Source organism: Rhinichthys klamathensis, unplaced genomic scaffold (genome assembly GCF_029890125.1).
Source record: "Rhinichthys klamathensis goyatoka isolate OS25496 unplaced genomic scaffold, OSU_Roscu_1.1 h1tg000210l_1, whole genome shotgun sequence".
Classification (NCBI taxonomy): Eukaryota; Metazoa; Chordata; class Actinopteri; order Cypriniformes; family Leuciscidae; genus Rhinichthys; species Rhinichthys klamathensis.
Window position 1 is genome coordinate 1,555,987 of NW_026606735.1, and position 23,945 is coordinate 1,579,931.

The following is a 23,945-nucleotide window of genomic DNA, read 5'->3' on the forward strand; positions in this document are numbered from 1 at the left end:
AAGTATCGATTTCCTGCACACCAAAAAAGGAAGCAACGTTTTCCCCCCCATTCCTCTAACCACCGACAAAGAGCAGCAGTACTGAGCATGTTCATGAATGACCACAAGGCCACACACACATAGAGAATACACAGAATATACACATTTACTTTACTATCTAAACAAGGACGTCTGTTGTTTTTATAAAGCTAATTATAATCACTATAGACAATCACTCAAATCCTAAAACCTTTTGCTTCTTTAAAATATATATATATATATATATATATATATATATATATATATATATATATATATATATATATATTTATATATATATATAATTTTCTTCTTAATGATAATAATTAAAATAAAATTGAATCAAATAAAAATACATAGGCCTAATATGTATATATTTTTACCAAATAGTATTAGCTTTATGTATTTAGGTTTTCCAATTACGGATTATGGAGGTTTGATCATATTCAGCTCACTTCTGGGAACAAATTTTTCCCCAAACTATAGCCAAGCCAAGAGAAAAAGCCATCACAGGCTGATGAAGCATTTCCATCTTGTAAGAAAATAATCATTACTAGTCCTGATACAGCACTTGTCAGGTAATAAAAATGCATGCAACATATTTTATAGAAAAATTATAGGAAATGATTATAGGTTACCTTATTATGGATAGGTTAAAAAGACATAAATCCATGAAAAGAAAACAGGTTAATCATACAAAGCCACACGATAAACACTCATGATGCAAATGCATGCACACACACATGCACACACACACGTTGGGTATCCATGTGTTTAATGAGGAATTTCCATAGACATTATGATTTTTATAATGTGCAAACATTCATTACCCTAACCCACCCTATCCATCACAGAAAGCTTTCGCACACACACCCACACCCACAGAGAGAGAGAGAGAGTACTTGTTTAACTGTCATTAAACACATTTCCATGTTTCCAATTTCGAGCATATTTCCAGTAATCATTTATAAGAGTATCCATGTTTGTCCATATATACTTACTATTTACAATTCTTCATCTGCTGGAAAACAACAAAGAACAACAACGTTCAGTTTTACAAAAAAGCAGACCAATGACCAACCCACCCAAAATGTTGAAGTGAAACAATTTGAACGTGACAATTTGAAGATTGCTTTACTTTAAATGAGAAAAAGAACATGCCTCAAAATGTATTTCATTCACCACCTACTAAATACATCCCACATCAAAATGCCATCATTAAATGCAAATATGGCCTGGTTGTTCTGAACAACATGCTTGGCAAGGCTGGACTTGAGCGAGCTCTTAACGCAATATAGACCGTCACGTCTATTGCAATCTCAAAATTCAGACACACTCTGTCAGTTCAAATCTAGACTAAAAACACATCTCTTTGACCTAGCATACACATAACACATTATAAACTTCTATAATTATATGTTAGGCTGCATAGATTAGGTCACTTCCCATAAATCCTGATCTACTTGTTACATCATAAGAAGGATGGCATCTACGCTAATAGTAGTCTCTCTGTTTATCCCGAGGTTTACCGCAGTCCGCCGGATCCAGATCTGATGAAGGACCTGCGCCTGGACCTGACGACAACGCAGTCCTGAAGTGTCAACTCTCCCCTGTGAAGGCCTCTTCCCTTCCCTTTACCTCTGTACAGATAAAACATTGTGGGGATAATTCTGGTTCACTTGGCTACGCGGAAGCAATAAAAAATTCTGTATCATACATTTTTCAAGGCTTGTACCTTGGAACCTATTTCATGGTTTGCGTTCCTGAGGCACCAGGCACTGTTTTGTGCAAATGAGAGGCCGGATCGCATTAAGGGTTTTCTGTTAGAACGGTGTCGTGTTAGCGGCCCCTAAGTTAATAACTAATGATCTTTGCAACGGAAGTGAATCAATCAAAACTAACTTTAGCTGGACAATAACTTTATTCTAGAGCTGCTGTAAAGCCAAAACAATCTCTGTTACTTTAATTTCCTATCATCACTGTAAAGCTGCTTTGAAACAATTTATATTGTTAAAAGAGCTATTTAAATGAAGGTGACTTGACTTGCCATACCTGCATCAGATTCCTTTAGAGGAACTTCTAAAGAGAGAAGAAACACTATAGCTGACATGCAAGACAACAGAAGAGAGGAAATTATTTAAGAGGAAGAGCCAGTCATATTGAGAGGTAGAAAGTAGAAGCGTAGGCCTTCCAACCACAGATCTATGCAACACAAATATCAATGCTTATTAGCAGCATAATGATGTTTGGAGAATGAAAGATGTAACAGACCAGAAGATTCATTCTTAGAGAAAAACACAAACACATTAATTCATAAATAATTTATAAACGAATTCAGAATATCAATTCAATCTCCTCCATAATTTAAAATACATAAATAGCTTTCCACATATTGACAAAACATAAAACATATGACCAAAAGCTTAAATTTACAATAAATACATGCACATGTGGTAGTCGTCTTTAGAGATTGTTTACACCTGTTTGGTTGTGCAAATATTACAAACAAAACAAAACATAACTCTATTACACCTCAAAAAAAGAGAGCATACAATCTACTTGGCACAAGGTAAACAAAGTTTCATACAGTACATCCCTTCTCATCAGCTGGCACTAGTTGGCCTATATTTGTCTTTTTTATTTGTGTATTTATCTGTTTTGAGACATCTGTGGGAAAAAAACTACGGGAAATAACCATGATCTTTGGAGTATTTGGAGAGGTCGGACCACAACTGAACCATCTTTCAAGTAAGACAAAGATGGTGAATGTATTGAAGGTATTACAGATAAGATTTCAGGATCACATTAGTGAACAGACCAATGAAGAGAAATGTCTATCTAAATGTGCATATCAATCAAAGGGTAGACATCCACTGTAAATAAATCTTGTTAGACCACTCCCCCCACTATAAGACTCCCATTCAGAAGGCCACAAAGAACTGTGTGGAATGAGCCCATAGACTCATGGTTTGGCAAAACTCCTGCATCTTCTTATATTTGATCTTCTTGCACATGTGCATTTTTCATAATGTCACTGATATCTTTCTTTACAACGTGCTTGAAACAATCGCAAAGAAATCATTAAAGTCGCCATGAAACGTCTTTTCTTCCACATTGTGACGTATATCTGAGCGAAACTGCTTCTCGAACAAGAACAAATGTAGACTTTTTATAGACTTGATAGTCCTAAGACTTGATTTTGTCCATGAAGAATTGATTGGATCGTCATGGCAGAAATCTCATGTGAGATGACCGGCTGTCCCAGCCTCGCTAGAAGTGATGAAATTTCCGTGATTTTTCCAGTCGTTTGATTCACTAGATCATTTTTGTACAACAAAATTGTAGATATTTCTAGCCGACAAAATATTTTAGTGATGACTACCTTTTTTGACATCACACTTTGAAAATGACCTGATATTACCAGATTTTCCATGGGACCGTGGGAACTCAGTAGTTGAGTAGTTGCTCCTCATGAAGAATGATGCAAAGCCAGTCAAACGATTACATGACACTTAAGGCTTTGAATAAACATGCAAGGTTTTATAAACAGTGTAAGTCCTTGTGCATTCAGTTTGTGAAGGCTTGTTTGTCTGTCAGATACAGTTAGGAAGTCTTTCATTTGCCTCAAATGGTCAAAGTCTCTGTTTTAATCAGTCAACTTTCATCATTATGGTCGATTGAAGAGGTCAACCTTCAGCTTCATCTTCACCTTCCCTCTTCAACAGGTCTGGTCTCAGCTTTTAGTTTGACGAACTCTTTGGCAACCTCATCAGTCGAGCGTTGAGAGAGGATTCGTAGTGCGGTGGTCCCGGTTTCATCTCTGTTGATACACGGGCCCAAAGGGCACCAGCACACACAGCTTTTCCGGTCTGCTACGTCACGCAGCTGCAGTACTGCGATCCCCACCACCCGGTCCGCACGACCAAAACAGTAATCCTTCACCGATATTTGAATCTCATAGCAGTCCAGACTCATGCCTTTACCCAGCACACTGAGATTGAGATGAAAGGAGGGGGAAAATACACATATGAGTAGATCATTCTCAGTAATATGACTTAAAAAAAAGTTTATCTGCCACCAAGCACTAGTGTTTTTCTTATGGAAAACGCTGGTGTTTCAAACCACTAGGGATAGTGTGCGCACACGCGGGTAGTCGACTACTTCAACCACTAGTCGGCGCTGTCGGAAGACATCGAGTGCTTGAGCGCGCAATAACCATATGACACGATTGTTTTTCTGAACGCAAACCAGCAAGCCATGACCGCGACCAAAGAGATGCGGCAGGAGGATGATGACAGTGAATAGACTACATAAAACTTTGTCTTATTCTATTATAAACTATTTTGAACCGGTTGAGTCAAGATCTAAGTGATGCAAGTACAGATCCTTATAGTTTTTTTTACCGTTGAAGACCTGTGAAATGCAATATGAAGAGGCTAATGTTGTATAATACCAGTGCTGGGTTGTAACTGATTACATGTAATCTGGATTACAGTATATAATCAGATTCCAAAAATGTAGTACTTGTATTAGATTATATTACGTTTTAAAATGCTCAATCAGATTACGGTTACTTTTTTATGGATTCCATATTATTCACACAATGGTAGTAAATTATTCATAATTTATTGATTCTTTATCGCCTTTTTTCACCTTGGTCGCCATTGGCTTTTGGTTTGCTTAGTTGGGGACATTTAATTTAATATTCAACAATAACAATATCTGCCTGCATTGACACCATTATATGAGAACTGAACTGGACGATGACATCACGGTTTTCTCCAGAGCGGCTATATATATATATATATAAAGGAACTAAATTAATAACTTTTTTACAACAAAAATGAAACATGAACTTACTTAAGCTGGACTGTGACACTATTTTCTTCTGGAAACAAACATTGTTGCACTATTTTCCTGTTATCTCTGTAAAGCTGCTTTGAAACAATCTGCATTGTAAAAAGCGCTATATAAATAAAGGTGACCTGACTTGACTTGATTCTTATATTTTCCTTTCTAAAAAAATATTCATTTTAATTTGACATTTTTATGCTTAATTAATCATTAGCTTTTCCATCAACTCACAATCCCCCTGCAGTTCTTTCATTAACCCCAGTTTGGGAAACCCTGGCATAAAGTACTGCTTAATGCATTTCATGTTGTTGATAAAGAATGGAAAATATTTTCTCCTTCTTTTTTTTTTTTTTTTAAATATCAATATGGTATACGATAATTGCATTCAAATCTAATTTATAAACGAGTAAGGTCAAAAGTAATCAAAAAGTAGTCAAAATACATTACCTAAAACGAGTAATCTAAATTACGTTATTAACTACAATTTTCGTCATGTAATTTGTAATCAGTAACAGACTAACTGTTAAAATGAATTTTATTAATACATGTATTCACATATTGTTCGATGTCAAAGACAGATGTTAAGGTTATAACGTTGCGTATCAATTTACAACGTGTTAATTTGCCTATGTTAAATACAAAATGAAACCCATAATTTGAATGTTTGTACAATACATGTAAGAGACATAATTGTAACAAACATTGGGCTGCCAATTAATAAAGACTTGTTGATATGATCTCTCTTTTTTTTTTTTTTATGTAACAAGTCACAAACTCAAGTAGGATAACTCGGATATTGTTTTGACAAGTAAATCAACTAGGAGAAATCAGTAGGCGTGCAGTCCCTACAAACCACACATTTAAATAGAGTAACATTTATGAGAGAGTTGAGAGTTGTTTTCACTCACAATTGAAATGCCTCATTGTACTTTGCAGTCCAGCAGTTGTTTTTCGATTTGGTTGTGAATTTCCGTTTCTTCTCTGCGAGCTGTGGGCCGACCAGGTTAACCTCCACAAATGGACGAAACATCCCTGAGGTCTGCCATTTCATGTCATTTACTGCAATCACTGAAAGACAAAACCAGTTTGTAAAAAGATGTCAGGGGTGTTTACAGGATTAAATCATCATCTCACCAGGCACTTAAATGCACAGATGAGAAAATGTATCTCTTCTTTCCTGTAGTGCGCTCACCTCTGACGCAGAGTTTCTGCTCAGTGTTTCCAGCTGGAGGCGACAAATCCAACTGAATTACTGACTCCCCTATCGGCCGCTCAACCCCGGAGCCTGTCAATCAAACCACTTCATTTCACAAATACTGTACATTCAACATGGTGCTCATCATTACAATCAGATATATGCATACAAAAAAAAATCTATTTTCACTTTTTATGATTGTGATTAAAAATTGTGGAATTATATGAAATGGGTTTTAAAAAATTCTAAAATGTGCTATTAAAAATTATACTGTAAAACCAAGCTGAAAGTATTTTACTCTAGTGATAGCTAGATAGTGAAGCATTATCAAATTAGTCAAAATCTTTATTAACCAAATATGTAATGAGCAGGGGATTTGTTGCAAGAGAAATGCATTTTCTCCTAAAATTCTAAAAAAAATTCTAAAGTATATAATATAAATATTGCATCAAGGTTTGAAAAAAAAAAAAAAATTAAGCAACACAACCGTTTTGAACAGCAGCAAATCCACATATTACAATGATTTCTGAAGAATCATTTACACTGAATACTGGAGTAATGGCTGCTGAAGATTCGGCTTTGAAATCACAGGAATAACTAACATTTAGAAAACACATTAAATATATGAATAAAAATATGCTAAAATAGAAATATTTTGTGAGCCAGAAATTGACATTTTGGGCCCACCTCGGTCAGGTCGAACATTCTCTTTGGGGGTGATCCTGATGCCCATTCCATTTTGAACTGCGAGAAGAAATGTTTCATTTAAAAAAATGTAAGAGTCAAATAATTTGTACAGATTGTGTGGCCATGTGCAAAGGCTGATAAAAGTCAGCCACTGAACATGTGTGCATGTGTATGTATCTCACCCTGAGCATGTTGTGTTGTCACAAACGTCTTGATAAGAGCATCTGTGGTCTGTGTATATAGGGAGAGAGCGTAACGCAGCGATGACAGCTCAGGGCTCTTCTCCAGATATGCTTTTTTTAAACCATTCCCACCAGCATGGAAAAACAGCTACCCAGCAGCAAGTTTGAGAGAGAGAGAGAGAGAGAGAGAGAGAGAGAGAGAGAGAGAGAGAGAGAGAGAGAGAGAGAGAGAGAGAGAGAGAGAGAGAGAGAGAGAGAAAATTAGCATGAATTTCCAACTGAAAAAGGTGCTACAGAGAGTAACTTGTTTTGTCTGACCAAGTTAGTACGTGTGAAATGTCATGCCTGTGGTGAGCAGCATTCTCAGATTGTTTCTCGAATTCTCTCTCCTACCCACACACACTTTCATTACACACCAATTGGAAGAACTCAAACCCCCGGTGCAGTGTGCAACATGTCGACTTGCTGTGACAGTTCTGTTTTTAAGCAGAAAGCCAACACTTTAATGTGTTGTAACTCAGCGGGTATGCCGTTTCCACCAACACACCTTGATTGCGTCCAGTGCTGCCTCCATGATCAAACATTGCCTTGGAGACAAGCTCTTTGGCTCCACCCCTCCCTATAATGAGAGAGAAACATTAGCCACACACACTTTCTTAGGCTATAGATTTTATGTTTTACCCATGTACTTATGGTTAATACCTTTAGTTTGGACAGTTCCTTAGCAGCAGTAAGAAGTTGAGCTCCCTATAGTAAAAACAAAAACAAAACCCAGAATATCTCAAACATCTGCCTGCCAGTATTGGCTGAAAAATATATTGTGTGTGCTAACTATAGGGACAGCATTATGGTCATGATGTCTGTCCCAGTACAAGTTCAAGATGCAATCACAATTTAAAAATAGTTTTAATAAAAAAAAAACTGAACAAATGGCTGTCTGAAAATCCGACCACATGTTACCACTTAAAATGGTCATCATGAAATTAAAAATGAGGCTTTGCATTTGTAAAATGCTTCAAATAAAATAAAACAAACATTTTCATTTTGAGGAAAAGCCATGCAATTTTTGATTTAATGATCATCAATGTCACTTTCGATTGCTACTGTACTCGTTGCTATCCCTAGATAGTATACCGACACTGACAATTGAAATAATAATAATAAAAAACACACTGATAATGACTGCTTTGTGCCAGTAAAGTAACATATATAGTGTTGTGAGAGCAGGAACAATTCTCAGTGCATCACTGTATGTTTCATGGGCAAGCAAAAATGAACAGTTTAGTTTTTGGTGTCTAACACTAAACACCATGTGTACATATGTCCTGTAAAATAACTCACTATACTGTCGCTGCTCTGAGGTAACACAATCGTTTTCTCCATGCAAATCAGAACATTTCTCCAAAGGTCCTTTAGCACACGCTTCAACACGGTCTTCTCACATGTGTCTGCAAAGATGCTGAGGCTGCAACACACATCGCACACAGACATGCATGTATATGTTACATTTGGGGAATTTCCCAGGGAATTTATGAGATACAGTACAAGGACATTCAACTCATGACAGATTATTATTCCACTTTCCTCTGCTCTTGTTCAGAAAAGCGAGTGTGCAAATAAATAGGCACACATGAAGACCCTTAGTGTGGAACAAATGACAAGTGATCTGAAACGGAATTGATCTAAATGTAACTGAAGGGAGTTGAGCTGAACTGACTTTGTGTCGAGGAACTCCATAAGCGGCCGCAGTGCGTTGTCTGCATCAGCCTCCACAGTGTTACGAGTGTTCTGATTCAGAGGCCCTTTAATCTGGTACAGGATCTCCGCCATCTGACGCATACATACGTTTATACGAGCCTGGAAACTATACATACAGAGAGAGTGAGAGGGAGAAAGAAAATTGTATGGGAATAAAGACTGAGGATTAAAATGAGGCCAACAGACAAGATGACTGATTATGACACCATTTCCAAAATAGAGTCTTCTGTGACACTTTTTATAAAGTCTGTTTATATTACATTCAATTATATAGCTGTAAGAGCACTCAAAATGAATATATAATATAATAAAATAATATCAAATATAAAATAAAATAGTATAATAGCGTTTACAAACATGCATAAATGTAATAGTATAGACTCCAGGGCAAACAAATGGCCCAAACCAAAAATGGCATGATATTTAGTGGTCGCAAATCACCGGTCAGGAAATTAGAATTGCACAAATACTGTAGATAAAGTGACTTAGCACGGAATAGCCTTCCCCAACTTGCATACAGATTTTTTACAGGAAGAGTCGTCAGTGTTGTTCCACTCAATGTTAATGGCTTCAAACAGTTCATGAGTAGTTGTCGAATGTCTCCCAATTCGTTTGAGTTTGATGTGAGACCAGAATTGAACCCTATAGTGAATATTTGGACTCAGACCAGGCCAAAACATGAGCCTGATGGACTTGTTCTCAAGCCACTACTTAGTTGTCTTTGCAGTTTGGGCAGGAGCATTGACTTGTTGAAAAATATATAAATACTTTAGATAACAACTTTTCTTTTGTGGGGAGCAAGCCATTCTGCAATATTCTCCTGAACTCCAAAGCATTAAATGACTTTTCACAGTGAAGTAGCTCATCAATACCAGCAGCTAAAAAGGCTTCCCACACAATGACACTCTTCCTCCACGATTCACTAGGGTAGAGATGCATTTATTATTATATATTTCTCAGATGCTTTCTTTGGAAGACACCGCTTTGGAACATCGCCATGCAACTCGTGTTTCATTGTGATTCACCACTCCACACACAACTTCCCATATTCTGCCAAATATTTCATTCTGTCTTTTTTTTTTTATAAGTTATGATTTTGGAATTTTTGTGCCTTTATTAGATAGGACAGTAGGACAGAGCAGATGAGACAGGAAAGCATCGGGCGGAGAGAGAGGGGGACTGGATCGGCAAAGGGTCGCCGGAGACGCAACTGCGCTATATATATATATATATATATATATACACATACACACAAGGCTATTGGTGCCAACAACTTCATTGTGATGCTCCTCCAACAGACATTCTACTGACTATAAGTAACTTTGCAACTACATGTCAGCTTATTCTATCCCTAACCCTACCAGTCTACAAATACTCTGCTAACACTCTAGTGAGAGTTAGTAGAGATGTAAGTGCAACGTTACTTATAGTCAACTGAATATGTTAAAGGGACCATCCAAATGAAGTAAAACCACAACTTCATTCAGTCTTTGATGTTTTTCCTGAGACAGCAATGGCTTTTTAAGTAATGCATTTAATGTTGCTAATTTCCTGACCAATAGTTTGTGGTTAAGGCAATTAAAAGCTTAGTGTTTAACCATTTTGGGCTTGGTCCATTTTTTTTTGCCCAGGACTGTACAAAATATAAATTGCTTAAAATGCAAAACACTCATAAAAACAAACAAAATAACAATGCAAAGCAACAAAAGCAACAAAAAAGTAACCTACTTTCTGAAGAAGCTACTATGACATTTCTAAGCAGAACACTCAGAAATACTGTAATAATGACATTCAGATGAAACTCAGGCACAGAAAATTAAGTTTACCTCTTTACAAACATGGCACTCAGGTTATCCACAACAGAATTAAGCTTCCCTTGCAGGTCATTGAGGATATCTGCAGCCTCTGTGTCGAGCTGTTGAGAGAGTAACACGTATACACACACACATACACACACACACACGGGAAGAAGTGTCAGTTTAATAGAAAATATGGCACTTAAACTAGGCAGAGGCGAGGAGAGGATGTAGGGAAAAATCCCCATGTCTGTTTGTCATGGTTCTTCAAAACCATCATGTAGGTGAAACAAATTGGACACGTTCTCTATTAAAACCCTTTTTCAACGGTAAGAAAAATCTTCAGCAATATATCTGTCAGAATGATCCAACAACAGCTTAATTAAAGCGGGACTAAAGCATACCAAGACAAAGAGTGCAGGAGTTACTATTTCATTCGCATAATGAAAAACAGTAACTACTGTTTATTCAGTTTAATGGTGCTGAAGAAAGGCAATTAAAACATATCACACAATATCGACAGTGGTTCTGGCAATCAGGGTGGTAAAAATGAGAAAACTTTCTCAAGTAGGTCTTATTTGTTCTTTGTCTTCTAGTCTATGGCTATTAAAACCTGAAAGCATCAATAAAAGGTTTAAAATATGGCACATTAGCATCTTTATCTACACAAGAAAGTGGCGCCAAAAAGTATTTGGACACTTTAAATCACAATATATGAATAGATAAAGTATCAAACAAAGTGGTATTATATTAAAGAAAGACAGCAAAAGTAAAATTTTCAAGCAAAACATTTTACAAAAATATCTTAGTGTTAATAGTATAAAATAACAGACATACTTTTATTTGGACACTTTCTGGTTGTAAAATTTTGTGGAAATTGTTACATTTTTTATTGTGGCTTAAGTGCACAAATACATCTGGACTTGCACTAGGGCCAATGAATGCACAGAATTGATCATAAATGCATGCGTGTCTGTTTGCACAATGCTATCACACTAATCACAGTGATAGGGAAAGTCTCTGGAGGAGGGAAGAGATAGCCAGGCTTCTAGCAAAACAACATGACACTGTCTCATTCACACACACACACACACACGATGATTATCGCACCTTTTTTGTGTCGACTGTTGCCTCTTTCTACCGAGAGACAGAGTTAAAATAACACAGGAAAACAAAAGAAAAGGCAAAGAGACAAAAATGATACAGCTGAGCAAATCCTCAATGGCACAGAGCCTTCTGAATGTTAGTATTGAGATATATGCAGGAATGTTTAAGTTTGAACTGAAAGAGAAACATCACACACCTCGTTTCCCTCATATTTGGGCTGAAGAATAAAATAAATAAAATGGGAAAAAAACATTCAAAGTCAAACTCAAACTCCAACAGCATCGGAGTATCTGATAGTTCTGATGTCTAATCTATTCGCTGTTCAAGGCCACATTCACACAGTCAGTGTTTGGGAATGACAACTGGATTTACTCATCACAGTGGACACAAAGTTTAATAAACGGGAGTCCAAAAGCGACTGAATCTAAAACCTCCATATGACAGCTCATATCTCCATCTCTGAGAGTTAGCGAAATCACACGTGAAAAAATGGTTATGTGAGTTTCAGTGGCTAATGTATTGTGTGATGTGTAGGAAGTGACGGACAACTAGTTTCTTAGTAAGGTTATGGTTTGTGAATGCAGCTGTGAGTCCAGAAAACACGGTGTCAGTTCAGGATGAAAAATTGTGAACAAAATAAAAAGGCTTTATCTGAATATGGATTCATCCCTACTATACTACCATGCAAAAGTTTGGGGTCAGTATGCTTTTCAGAGATTTTTGAAAAAAAGTATCTAAAAGTATTTAAATATTTTTTAATGTAATGTAATTTACTAGCTGAATTTTCAGCATCATTACTCCAGTTTTCAGTGTCACATGATCCTTCAGAAATCATTCTAATATGCTGATTTAGTGCTCAAGAAACATTTCTTATTATCATCACAGTTGAAAACAGTTGTGCTGCTTACTATTTTTGTGGGAAAGTGATTTTTCTTTGATGAATAGAAATAGAAATATTGTACAATATTATAAATGTCTTTACACTTGTGATCAATTTAATGAATCCTTGCCCGCATAAAAGTCTTAATTACTACTTCTTTCAAAAATAATTATATATAATGTCGACTCCAGTCTAACTGGGTGGTTTTGACTAGTCATGGGTCGGTCATGAATGTTTTGTTCATTTTGAATGATGTTTTTCTTTTTAAATGACTCTTTTGTTCATTTTATCATAATTGTGCATTTTCAAAACCCTTTCAATCATGAATGCATGACTCTGCTCCAAACATGTATCAGGGTGAATAAATCCTTTTTGTTTCCTGTAAATAGCCTATATATCTGTCACATAAAAGATAATAAAAAGACTCAGACCAAAAGACACAGAAGGGGAGGTGAACTAATATTTTTTTACATAATTTGTCTTTGTTTGCATTTTAATGATTTGCAAATTCAAAATATAATCAAAGATTGAATATGTGGACGAACTTGGCTATTGGAAATATAATGTTATAATTGAACTCAACTTCACATCACTAATTTTGGCCTAAAATAAGTAGCAAAGTTGACCAGAATTCAAAAGTCAAAATTCTGGCGACACGAGCCTACCTTAAACTACTCATAAAAATACATGGATTTTCCTAATGAGTATTCTAGACTTCTGCTCAACAATAAGGCTCTAAGACAACAGAAACAAGTTTAATAAGCATCTGTTACTTTGTTTACCAAAACAATGATCATTTATTCACTGACAACAGCTAAATCATATTGTTTGCCTGAGGCACATCATTATTTAAGCTTTGAATTATGGGTAATTGTTTCACATCAGGGCACAAGAATCCTATTCCACCTAAAAACAAGACTCTGACAATGAGGTACTGAAGCCCTAGGGACAGGATTACAGCTAAAAAACACACATCTCTCCTTCCCATCAGATTTCATACACACACTTGATCCTCACACTAATGAGACCTGGTTTTATCATGTTTCAGAAAGTACCACACACACACACACACACACTCTCCCACAAACATCAGCTTATTACCTCGGCTCCATCACCCACCTCTGTGGTAGTGTTATCATCCTTGAGACAGAGAAAAAATTACATTCAATATCCCACAGAGTCCTGTTGATCCAGAGACTATGAGGCAATGCTACCACAGACAAACACACACAGAGAGAGAGAGAGAAAGAGAGAGAGAGAGAGAGAGAGAGAGAGAGAGAGAGAGAGAGAGAGAGAGAGAGAGAGAGAGTTTGTGTGTGTGTGTGTGTGTGTGTCTGTGTGTGCGCGCAAACAAACCTCCTTCTCTTTGTCCTTCTTTTCCCCCTGATGCCAGAACATGGAAACAAACATATAATGACTCACAGAAACATTGAAATACACATACAACATAGGAACTATAAGCACATATAGGTCAACTCTAAATGAGCACATATTATACATTACATAATGCCTTATAATAAACATTGTAAGACATTGTATCATTTATAAATAACCGTAACCACAGTTAAAGGGTAAGGCAGGGGAAAGATGGCCCTCTTAAGAACAGTATGTATTTAGTGCTAAATTGTAATATATTTAAAGATGACTTTAGCATGTATAGAATGATGATGCATTACTCAATATAATAATGGAAATAAATGCAAACATTTGCTAATTAGGTTATTATAGCACACAATTATCATTAAGATGATCCCCTAACTGAGCCAAGAAGCTAAATGTTTTACATTTCTCTGATATAATTTTTAATGACTAGGTAAAAACATACATATCATGCGCTCTATCAATTTATTTGATAACACCCCCCCCCCCCCCCCCTCCCAAAATTTTAAATAAATAATATAATAAATATAATGTGATATATATCGATATTTTCTATTTTAATATAATTTATTCCTGTAATGGCAAAGCTGAATTTTCTGCAGCCATTACTTCAGTCTTCAGTGTCACATGATCCTTCTAATCTCATTCTAATATGCTGTTTTGGTGATTTCTTATTATTATCAATGTTGAAAACGACTGTATTGCTTAAATTTTTTGAAGAAACCGATACTTTTTTTTTCAGGATTCTCTGATAAAGTTCAAAAGAATGGGCATTTATTTTAAATAGACATTAATAAATGTCAAAAAACCTATATTTTGATTAATTTAGTGAGTACTTGTGGTCTCAATTCATTGTAACATATGAAACTAAATAATAACACTACCAAAAACATGCCACTGGGGACCATCTGCCCCATTTCTGAGGGGTGCAAACTTCAAAATTATAGAGTGGTACCATTTTTGAATTGTTGTACTATGTGCAACATGTAGCATCTTGCAGCACAAACACTGTGTTATTAGGATGTGTCAGGTTAGGACTACTTAAACTTAAAAATTCATCTCAAGACTTTGCATTCTATTCTATGCCTTCAGCTGCACTCCATCTTGTAGTTTTTGATCGATTATTGCTGTCACTTCAAAGTACTTCTTCTCATCCCCAGGGCTCTGACCACCATAGACATTCAGGTGATAAATACATATACACAAACTTTAAGTCAAGTACAGAACAACCGAAAATACTGTAAGTGCACGCACCTTTTCTTTCTTCACAAGAGACTGTAGAAAGTAAGAACGAATAAAGAGCCAATAAGAACAAAACCAAACCAAGAAAAACTTTAAAGATCTGATAAATCTAAAGACACACATACTGTAGATGAAATCAAACACAATATCTTCCGCATACAGAATTGAAGGGAAGGAAAGAAGGATCTAGATACATACAGTAATTCTACTGGGTAATAAGAGGAAGCTGAAGAAACTGGCTTCCTAAATATTTGATTCATCTGCACAAAGCATCCGATGCGACGACACGGACTACTGCACTACGACGGTCATACATCAAACTAAAGCATTTAGCTCACATAAACCCACCTTCTGCCTGTCAAGCTGTACAGATGAAAGGAGAGATGGTGAAAACAACAGTCAATAACAGATGGATGAATGGAAGGTGGTGAGGGTGACGGAGAGAAGAAAGCTGAATTTCTGAACAGGATCAGCCGAATGCTCAAGGGGCTGTTCACATAGGACGTGTTCGTGCATTAAAAACCGCTAGACGGAGCGGAATTGAAAAATTTGCCTAATCACAACAAACCAGAATGCAAAACTGCTGTGTGACATGACAATAACAGCAATTAGAAGATATTTGAGGTTTCATTTAAAGACACTAACTGACTAACAAAACGTCAGAATGCTCACTGCAGTCGCATCATGGGACAGGAAGAGGTGGTTTTTATCGTCCCAACTGGTTAGGGCCCAGATTAATCTGATTTAAAAATTACATTCACCCACTGCACTGCATTTATTTAAACTTACCGGTAGTTATTATATGGTAATATATATCAAAAGTTTGGTGTCAGTAAGATTTTGTTTTTGAAAAATGCTCGCCAAGGCTCCATTTATTTGATCAAAATACAATAAAATAATAACATTGTGAAATATGAATTAATTAATATTAATAATTTAAAATATAATTGTTCTATTTTTATATATTTAAAAACAAATATATATAAAAATCATTGGCAAAATCATTTCAAATATGCTGATATGTCGCTAAGGAAACATTTATTATAATTATCAATGTTGAAAATATTTTTGCTGCTTAATATTTTTGTGGAAACAGTAATTATTTTTTTCAGGATTCTTTGGTGAATAGAAATTTCAAATGAACAGCGTTTATTTGAAAACTTTCGTAACATTAAAAATGTCTTAACAGTCACTTTTGATCAATTTAATGCTTCCTTGCTGAATAAATGTATTGATTTCTTTATAAAACAAAAACAATAACAAATAAACTTACTGACCCCAAACATTTGTAAGTTAATGCATGTTAATAGAACAAACATATTATACTAATTGCTTGTAAGATAAATTATTTTTTAATCAAATGGGTATTAAATGATTCTCCCTCTGTATTTCTTTCTTTCTTTCTTTCTTTCTTTCTTTCTTTCTTTCACACACACACACACGTCTGGTTCGCTATCTTTGTGGGGACGTAATGGAATTACAAACTGTATTTTCTATCCCCTTACACTAACCCTACCCCTAACCCTACCCATCACAGAAAACTTTCTGCATTTTTACATTCTCAAAAAAACTTGTTTCCTCATAGGACCACAATTTGGGTCACCACACTGACACGAGTCCCCATGAGTCTGTGTGCATTCAGGTTGAAGTCCGCACTGGGATAGAAAGAAACACACACACAACACAACAAAAAACTAAGTGCCTAACCCAAACCTTTAACCTAATAATAACCTTATCCCTAGAACCAAGCATTAACCTTCAAACAGGCCTTTAAAGGGGTCTCAGAAAGTGAGGATAGGACAAAATGTCAACACTTTACTCACTTTGTTCTCACTCTGATGGTATAAAACGCAAACTGGTCCTTACAAAGATAGTTGTACAAGTACACACACACACACACACACCATACCAGTCAAAAAGTGAATTGCTAAAGAATATGACCATGAACACTGTCTGAGAGACTGGCAACACCTGACTCACTTAAACTCAAGGCCAGAGGAAGATATCTCATCAAAGCATCATCTCTAAAATGCAGAATTAATTGAAAACTGCCAGTGCATGTCTGACTTTTAAAATGGCTGGACACAATAACACAATCCACACAGCAAAACACTGACACATTACTGTAGGTGTGGACACTAAAGAAAGTCTGCTAAAGCCTTAAAACTGCTGCTGTTGTATTTCACTTCTTTGGAGTGACATGTGACAACACAGTACTAAAACGCAACTAATCTTTAGTTAACTAACTATTATTATTGACCACTTTTTTTATACAATACTGAAGGGAGGATAGGAAACGATGGGAATAAAAGATAGTCAAGGTATACAAGGCACAAGGCACTGACCAACTGGGTTTCAAAACACAATACAGCCACTAGTCAAATGGGTTCACTATCTTTCTTTACAAAACCAACCTTATTCTCCTTCTCTTTGTTGTCAATCTACAGAAAAAATAAATCATAGATTTTCAAATTACAATCCAGTGCGCCACCAATTAGAAACACCAACCTACTCAAAAACGTTCCTTGATTTGAGTCTTTAAACCCCCAAAACACTTACAACAACTTACTATTAAATACACAGATAAACAAATAAATGAAAAATAAAAAATGTTCATTATTTTGTGCAGTCTGCATAGTTTTATGGCTCGATTCACTAAGGGAAATATGTAAATCAGATAAATTGTATTGCTATTGTGCTATTTATTGACAAAGCTGCTTAGACATACACTCTAGTTTCTAATGTTTTCTTGGTTGATATTTTTATTTTGTGTTTTGACCGGGACCTTAGTACTTCGTTTCGTTCATGTGAAAATGTGTATGGAATGACAATAAATGAACCTTGAAATGCGGCAAACAAAAAAGACACCAATTTCTGTAAATAAGGTGCAACGTAAACCTAATTTACACAGAAAGGAAGTGTGTTTGTGCTGAAAAGACTGAAGATGACTTAAACAGGACACAGATAGCAGATAGTGTCTGATTTAACTGGATAAGACGCAGAAGCTTGTGCTGAAATACCGTGTGCAAAAGTGTCACAACTGTTCAGTGAATTCACCCCTAGAGTATATGATTTTAGAGTATTTGATTTCTATTGAATGGACTTTCCAGATCTTTTATAGTGTAACTCTTCAGTATGTGAAGTTGTGTTTTAATTGGACTGTATTATGTAATGATGCTGTTAACCCAGCTGCAATCATTAACATCCCAGCTGGAGCCGAGAACACAAACTCCACAGGACACGTCACACACAGTACTCACACACCTCCAATTAAAAATATAGCATTTTTATCTAATCTAATCAATATTGATATCTAATCAATATCTTTTAACTATAACTCTATTAACTGTATGAACAGAGAACAAACATCTTTATTCCTCACTAATGCTCTTAAGAGTCACTGCTCTTTGTGGGATACAGGAATCAATTAAGGCACAAATCCTTTTAAAGCTTTAGCGCTACATTAAATGATCTGGTCGCAATGAACAGGTCAATTAAGCTTTAATGTGAATGACAGAGTCTGACTGCAATCTAAAGACCCGTATGGTCTTTTTTTAATCCCTGTGTTTAGTCTTTAGTCTGGCTGCATTCAAAATCGCATACTTACTAACTATCTAGTTCAGTGGTCTCAAACTCGCGGCCCGCGGGGTGATATTTTGTGGCCCCCTACTTGACATTAAAGTTTATTGTTAGTGCGGCCCGTCGTTGCGTGTGCCGCGTTTTAAAAATATATATATATATTATCCCTTATGGGCTACCATAGATAGTATCATGACAGCTTACGGTGGGTTTGTTGTCAATAGTTGTCATAGACAACCGCGAAGTACAAACTTAGTTACTGCGCCTGGAAAAAATGAGCGTGTCGCTTATGAGCGCGCTTGCCGCTCGCCTACATTTGAAATAACGAACTTGAGCAAGCAAAATATGTGAGCGGGATATGTGAACATGCCACGAGCTACTGGTAGCTCACGAGCGACGTGTTGGAGACCCCTGCTCTAAAACAATGTGAGAATAATCATTTTGAGCTTGTAATATGTGTCCAGCAGGTTGATAAGAAGGTTTGCTTTGATTTGTGCAAAGTCAGTAATTTGCCTGAGACGCTATACATGTGTAGAAATAATTAAATAAGGCTGAATTCACATTTAGCGCCCAAAAACGCGTAGAAAACGCTAGGCGCGCCGCGTTCTCCTTTTTCCAAAGCGCTAGGGCGGTTGCGCTCCGTAGGCGTCTGTCGCTAAGCTACGGTGCGCTTGCGGCATTCTGAAAAGTTGAGATGTTTTTATCTCTATACGGCGCGCACGTGCTTGGAAAAAACGAGCGCGTCGCACCACGACCGCGTCGCTTCCATTATGAGCGCGTATACCGCGCACCTACATTTGAAATAACGAACTTGAGCGCGCAAAAGACGCGATATGTGAACAGGCCCTAAGACGGGCAGACATGACTGCAAATATTTGTATTTCAAAAGCAATAATCGTTTTTCTAAGTATAATAAAAGGAAATGTGCCTTCCAAAAAAACATTCAATATCATTAATGTGTTGTATAAAGAAAATAAAAAAGACATAAGCAAATATAAGTATCACAAATATGTGTTATAAGGAAAAGAAAAAGAATGTTTGTAAAATGAAGTATCACAAAGATTTTGTGTATAAGGAAAATTAACTTCAACTGTCAGAAGGACAGCTCTTGAAGATTGGATCAGTTGTGCTCCTTTTTTGGAATACTTGAATACTATTTTTTGTGGAATACTTGATGCGGCCCAGCCTGACCCAGACTCTACCTCCAGCGGCCCCCAGTTAAGTTGAGTTTGAGACCCCTGATCTAGTTGGTGAAAAACAGTATGTGACAAAAGAAGTATGTCCAAATTCATAGTATTTATAAAAGACTGAGTAGGTAAAAAGTACCCGGATGACCTTCTTCCGGCGAGATTCTGCAGTGTGCATATACGATGGACACTTTACTATCCCATGATGCCACGGGAGAGGATTTGTGAATGGCAGTGAAGCGACGCAACTGACGCTGGTGGGTCACATGTCAATGACAACATGGCAAATACATCCGAACTACATTCATACTACGCACATTCATACTATATGGAACATACTTTTTTTATCGGTCGCAAAGTAAATACTTGTTCATAAAAAGTTCCCACTCAAGAGAGTATGCAACAATCTGCCCTTGCATTTCACAAAACAAGACATGAATGAAATGTGCAAATGAAAACCTGATAAAGCTTTTGATTTTAGTGCATCTTCTAAAAAGTGCTGACATTCTCTTAACGTACCTCTGATCCTTCTGAATCCGAAATTCCAGACTGATAGGAAAGAAGTGGATACAGAATGCAGACAAAAACATAAATAAACAGAGAAACTAAACGATTAAAACACCAATACACATTAAAATAAAATGACAAGAACATATGGAAATTAAATGCAGCTTCAATTACACTACAGTTAAATTGTTTGGGGTCAGTACGATCTGTTTTTAATTTTTTAAAGAAATTAATACTTTTATTCAGCAAGGATGTATTAAATTGGTCAAAAGTCACAGTAAAGAATTTTACAAGGTTACAAAAAAGGTTTAATTTCAAATAAATGCCGTTCTGAAAAATGCAAAAATACACAAAAATATTGAGCAGCACTACTGTTTCAACATTTACAATAATAAAAATGTTACTTGAGCACCAAACCAGCAAATTAGAATGATTTCTGAAGGATCATGTGACTGAAGACTGGCGTAAATAAAATATCCGCCATATTTAATATATTGGCGTAATATATACGCCAATATATTAAATAGAAAAATCTTAACAATATTTCACAATATTACTGTTTTTACTGTATTTTGACCAAATAAATATAGCCTTGGTGAAAATAAAAACATCTTTAAAAACAAAAAAAATAAAAACCTAAACTTTTGACCGATAGTGCAACACTGTACTGTCAACAACTTGCTAGTAGGCATATACTATATGGTAATTGCTGCATTGCATCAGTCACTTTGTCACTGCATGTTATTGTCAGTTATTTATAATGATTCATATGTTTGATAAACAGCTTCATAAGGAAGCGCATCAGGTGAGACCTATGCCTGTTTCTCACCTTAGCATCTGATTCATCCGACTAGTAATGAGAAATAAAGAACAAGATGAGTAATAGTGAAAACAAAGAACAAAACAGGAAAAAAAGGTGATAGGTAGTAGCAGAAGACTTTTACTGCCTTGTTGATTAACACAAAATCTTGCAAAACACCCCCCTCACACACACACTCATAGCATCACACACTCCTCTACCAGTGTTGAGTGTACAGACCTCATTGCCTTCATCATCAGTGATGGCCTGAGCAGAGGGAGACCAAAAGAAACAGAATTTTGTGTTTGTGTCCCCCAGCTTTCAACAAATACGCTCAAACAAGACCACGTTTGCATTTGTATACACACACACACATAGTTATTGCCTAACTGTAAGAAAGAAATTATAGTTTACAAAGGCCAAAATATTATTAAATGTGGCCAAGCACCAAATGAGAGCATCGCAATGAAAACATGAGTAACAAAATCATGATAAATGGTGATAATTTTTTTTTTTTTAAACACGTTTTAATGTCTAAGGGAAAGAAATATTAGTAACACTTTACAATAAGGTCTCTTTGTTAAAAGTAGTTAATGCATTAAAGGATTAGATGATGATGAAAAATGAAAATTGTCATCATTTACTCACACTCATGTCGTACCAAACAGTAAATCTTTTGTTTTTCTTCTGAACACATATTAAGATATTTTAAAATTTTAGTTTGGAACAACATGAGGGTGAGTAAATGACAATTTTTTCATTTTTGGGTGAACCCGTTTAACTAATATGAACTAACAATGCGTATATATTTTTACAGTATTTATTAACCTTTGTTAATGTTACGTAATGAAAATATTCATATTCATGTTAGATCACAGTGCATTAACTAATGTTAACAGATACAACATTTGATTTAAAAAATGTATTAGTACATTGACATTAGATAAGATTAATAAATGTTGTAGAAGAATTAGTCATTGTTAGTTTATGTTAACTAATATACAGCATTTAACTAATGTTAACATAAGAAACCTTATTGTAAAGTGACCGAAATATTTATGGGTCAATATAGGTAATTGGAAGTTAATTTGGGACCCTATCCATAAACACTCTCTCTCTCTCGACACACCTCCTCATCGTCCTCAGGCTCCTCCTCATTCTCCAGCTGGGAGCAAAAGAGAGATCAAAGTTAGTGTTTTAGGGATTTTATACTAAGAGAACAACACTACGGAAGACTGAACCATATGGGCAGCACTAAGGTGGAACAACAAGGGGACTACAACCTAGTGAAAAGGTCTAAATACAACACATAGTAAGGCACAAAATCACACAGAGGATTAGGGATGGTTCATCTTAAAAATATATCTCTTGACCTACCCTCTCTTCCTCAGCAGTAAACTACACACACACACACACACACAAATACATGGTTAGCTCAGCTAGGATACGCATTCACCACACACACACAAAATCCATACAAAAACTGAAAAACAGACTGACATAAAAAATGTCTCTTAAGGAGATGATTCAACAGAATCTTCAAAAAGGTGTGTAACATTTGAATGATAATAAACATTCAATTCATTGCTCACCACAAACATATCAAGCACAAAATGGCAGTAGATCCATCTTCATCAAACCAAAAAATCCATTTTCATAGACTCACAAAAGCACACAAAACTCAACTAGCGCTCACTCTGATGTTAGCATGTTGCTGCTACGCAAACTCCTCGATCCTCTAAGGAGCATAAAGATACCCACAAATACAGGATAAATGAAAGCTGCAAGCAGCATTTAGCGGGGTTCAAGCATTTAAGGCCTTTAAGCACATAAGCGTTAAAGACATTACGCTTTATTTAGCAAGCATAACCACTGACATAATAGATGGAAAAGACCATTTACAGCCAATACAGGCAATTTACCATAGAAAATATATGGTTTTCAAAGCTTTTTGACAGTTATAGCGCCACCTATGGTCCGATCTCCATGAAACCTTGCATGCTTCTTCAGCATGTTATGCATGCTCATACATTTTCTGAGCATGCATACATTTTCTACATTTTCAACACAAGTTCTGAGTTTTCCTTTAGGATTTATAGGCTTTTGAGTGTATTTTGCCAAGCCCCTTTTCTAAATGACCCTGTTACAGCCACCCAAATGCAAAAGTTCAACTTTTTTTCGATAATTATTGATCTAGAGAGTCTAGAGAGAATTGTCCTAGACTGGTCTAGATCCGATCGGGCGAAAAACCAGGGACTAGTTCGCAAAAGTAGGTTTTGGACAAAATTCGACATAGCAGAAATTTTTGCAGCCTTAATATACATTTTGTCCGTCTTGAGACAAGGATCACAGTGGTGTAAAAACCTTGTCTAAGTCAAGAGGTCTAGGAGTTATGAGCAATTTAGTACTTTTGGTTGCTGTAGCGCCACCTATGGGCCAATCGGGGTCATACTCTGATAGGTTCTCCCAAAATTGAGGCCTACCATCTGGCCAGGTTTCAAGTCTCTAGCACTTACGGTTTGGTCTGCACGATCAGATTTACAAATCCTTACAATTACAATAGGGTTTCAGCACTTCGTGCTTGAACCCCTAATAAGAGCATTCTGGTACTACCATATCCATTAACTCTTTCCTTCCATTGACTAGTTATCTCGTCAATTATGAGAAAACGCTTCATAAATTAGTTATCAGTGTTATACGGTAGGGGGCGTTATTAAGCCTCTCCTGAACGAGTATACAGTATCTCCAGAATCAAAACACAGGCAAAGAAGAAT

General features: G+C 36.1%; 1 protein-coding gene across 4 annotated transcripts in view; it reads right to left on the reverse strand.

The window, feature by feature from the left end:
* Window positions 1–3,479: 3,479 nt before the first annotated feature.
* LOC130097148 (protein unc-13 homolog B) overlaps window positions 3,480–23,945 on the reverse strand; it is a 112,779-nt gene continuing 92,313 nt past the window's right edge. For 3 of the 4 annotated variants that reach the window (XM_056263878.1, XM_056263874.1, XM_056263877.1), the window contains 10 exons: window positions 10,521–10,609; window positions 8,654–8,800; window positions 8,278–8,401; window positions 7,639–7,683; window positions 7,484–7,555; window positions 6,937–7,084; window positions 6,755–6,811; window positions 6,065–6,157; window positions 5,781–5,940; window positions 3,480–4,009 (listed from right to left, as the gene is read on the reverse strand). In XM_056263878.1, the coding sequence (XP_056119853.1) occupies window positions 3,724–4,009; window positions 5,781–5,940; window positions 6,065–6,157; window positions 6,755–6,811; window positions 6,937–7,084; window positions 7,484–7,555; window positions 7,639–7,683; window positions 8,278–8,401; window positions 8,654–8,800; window positions 10,521–10,609 (1,221 nt within the window). In that variant the 3' untranslated portion in view covers window positions 3,480–3,723. Of the gene's footprint in view, window positions 4,010–5,780; window positions 5,941–6,064; window positions 6,158–6,754; window positions 6,812–6,936; window positions 7,085–7,483; window positions 7,556–7,638; window positions 7,684–8,277; window positions 8,402–8,653; window positions 8,801–10,520; window positions 10,610–17,260; window positions 17,541–20,384; window positions 20,415–21,201; window positions 21,223–21,411; window positions 21,439–22,300; window positions 22,337–22,548; window positions 22,570–23,945 lie in introns of those variants that run through there. The other variant, XM_056263875.1, reaches the window with a different exon arrangement.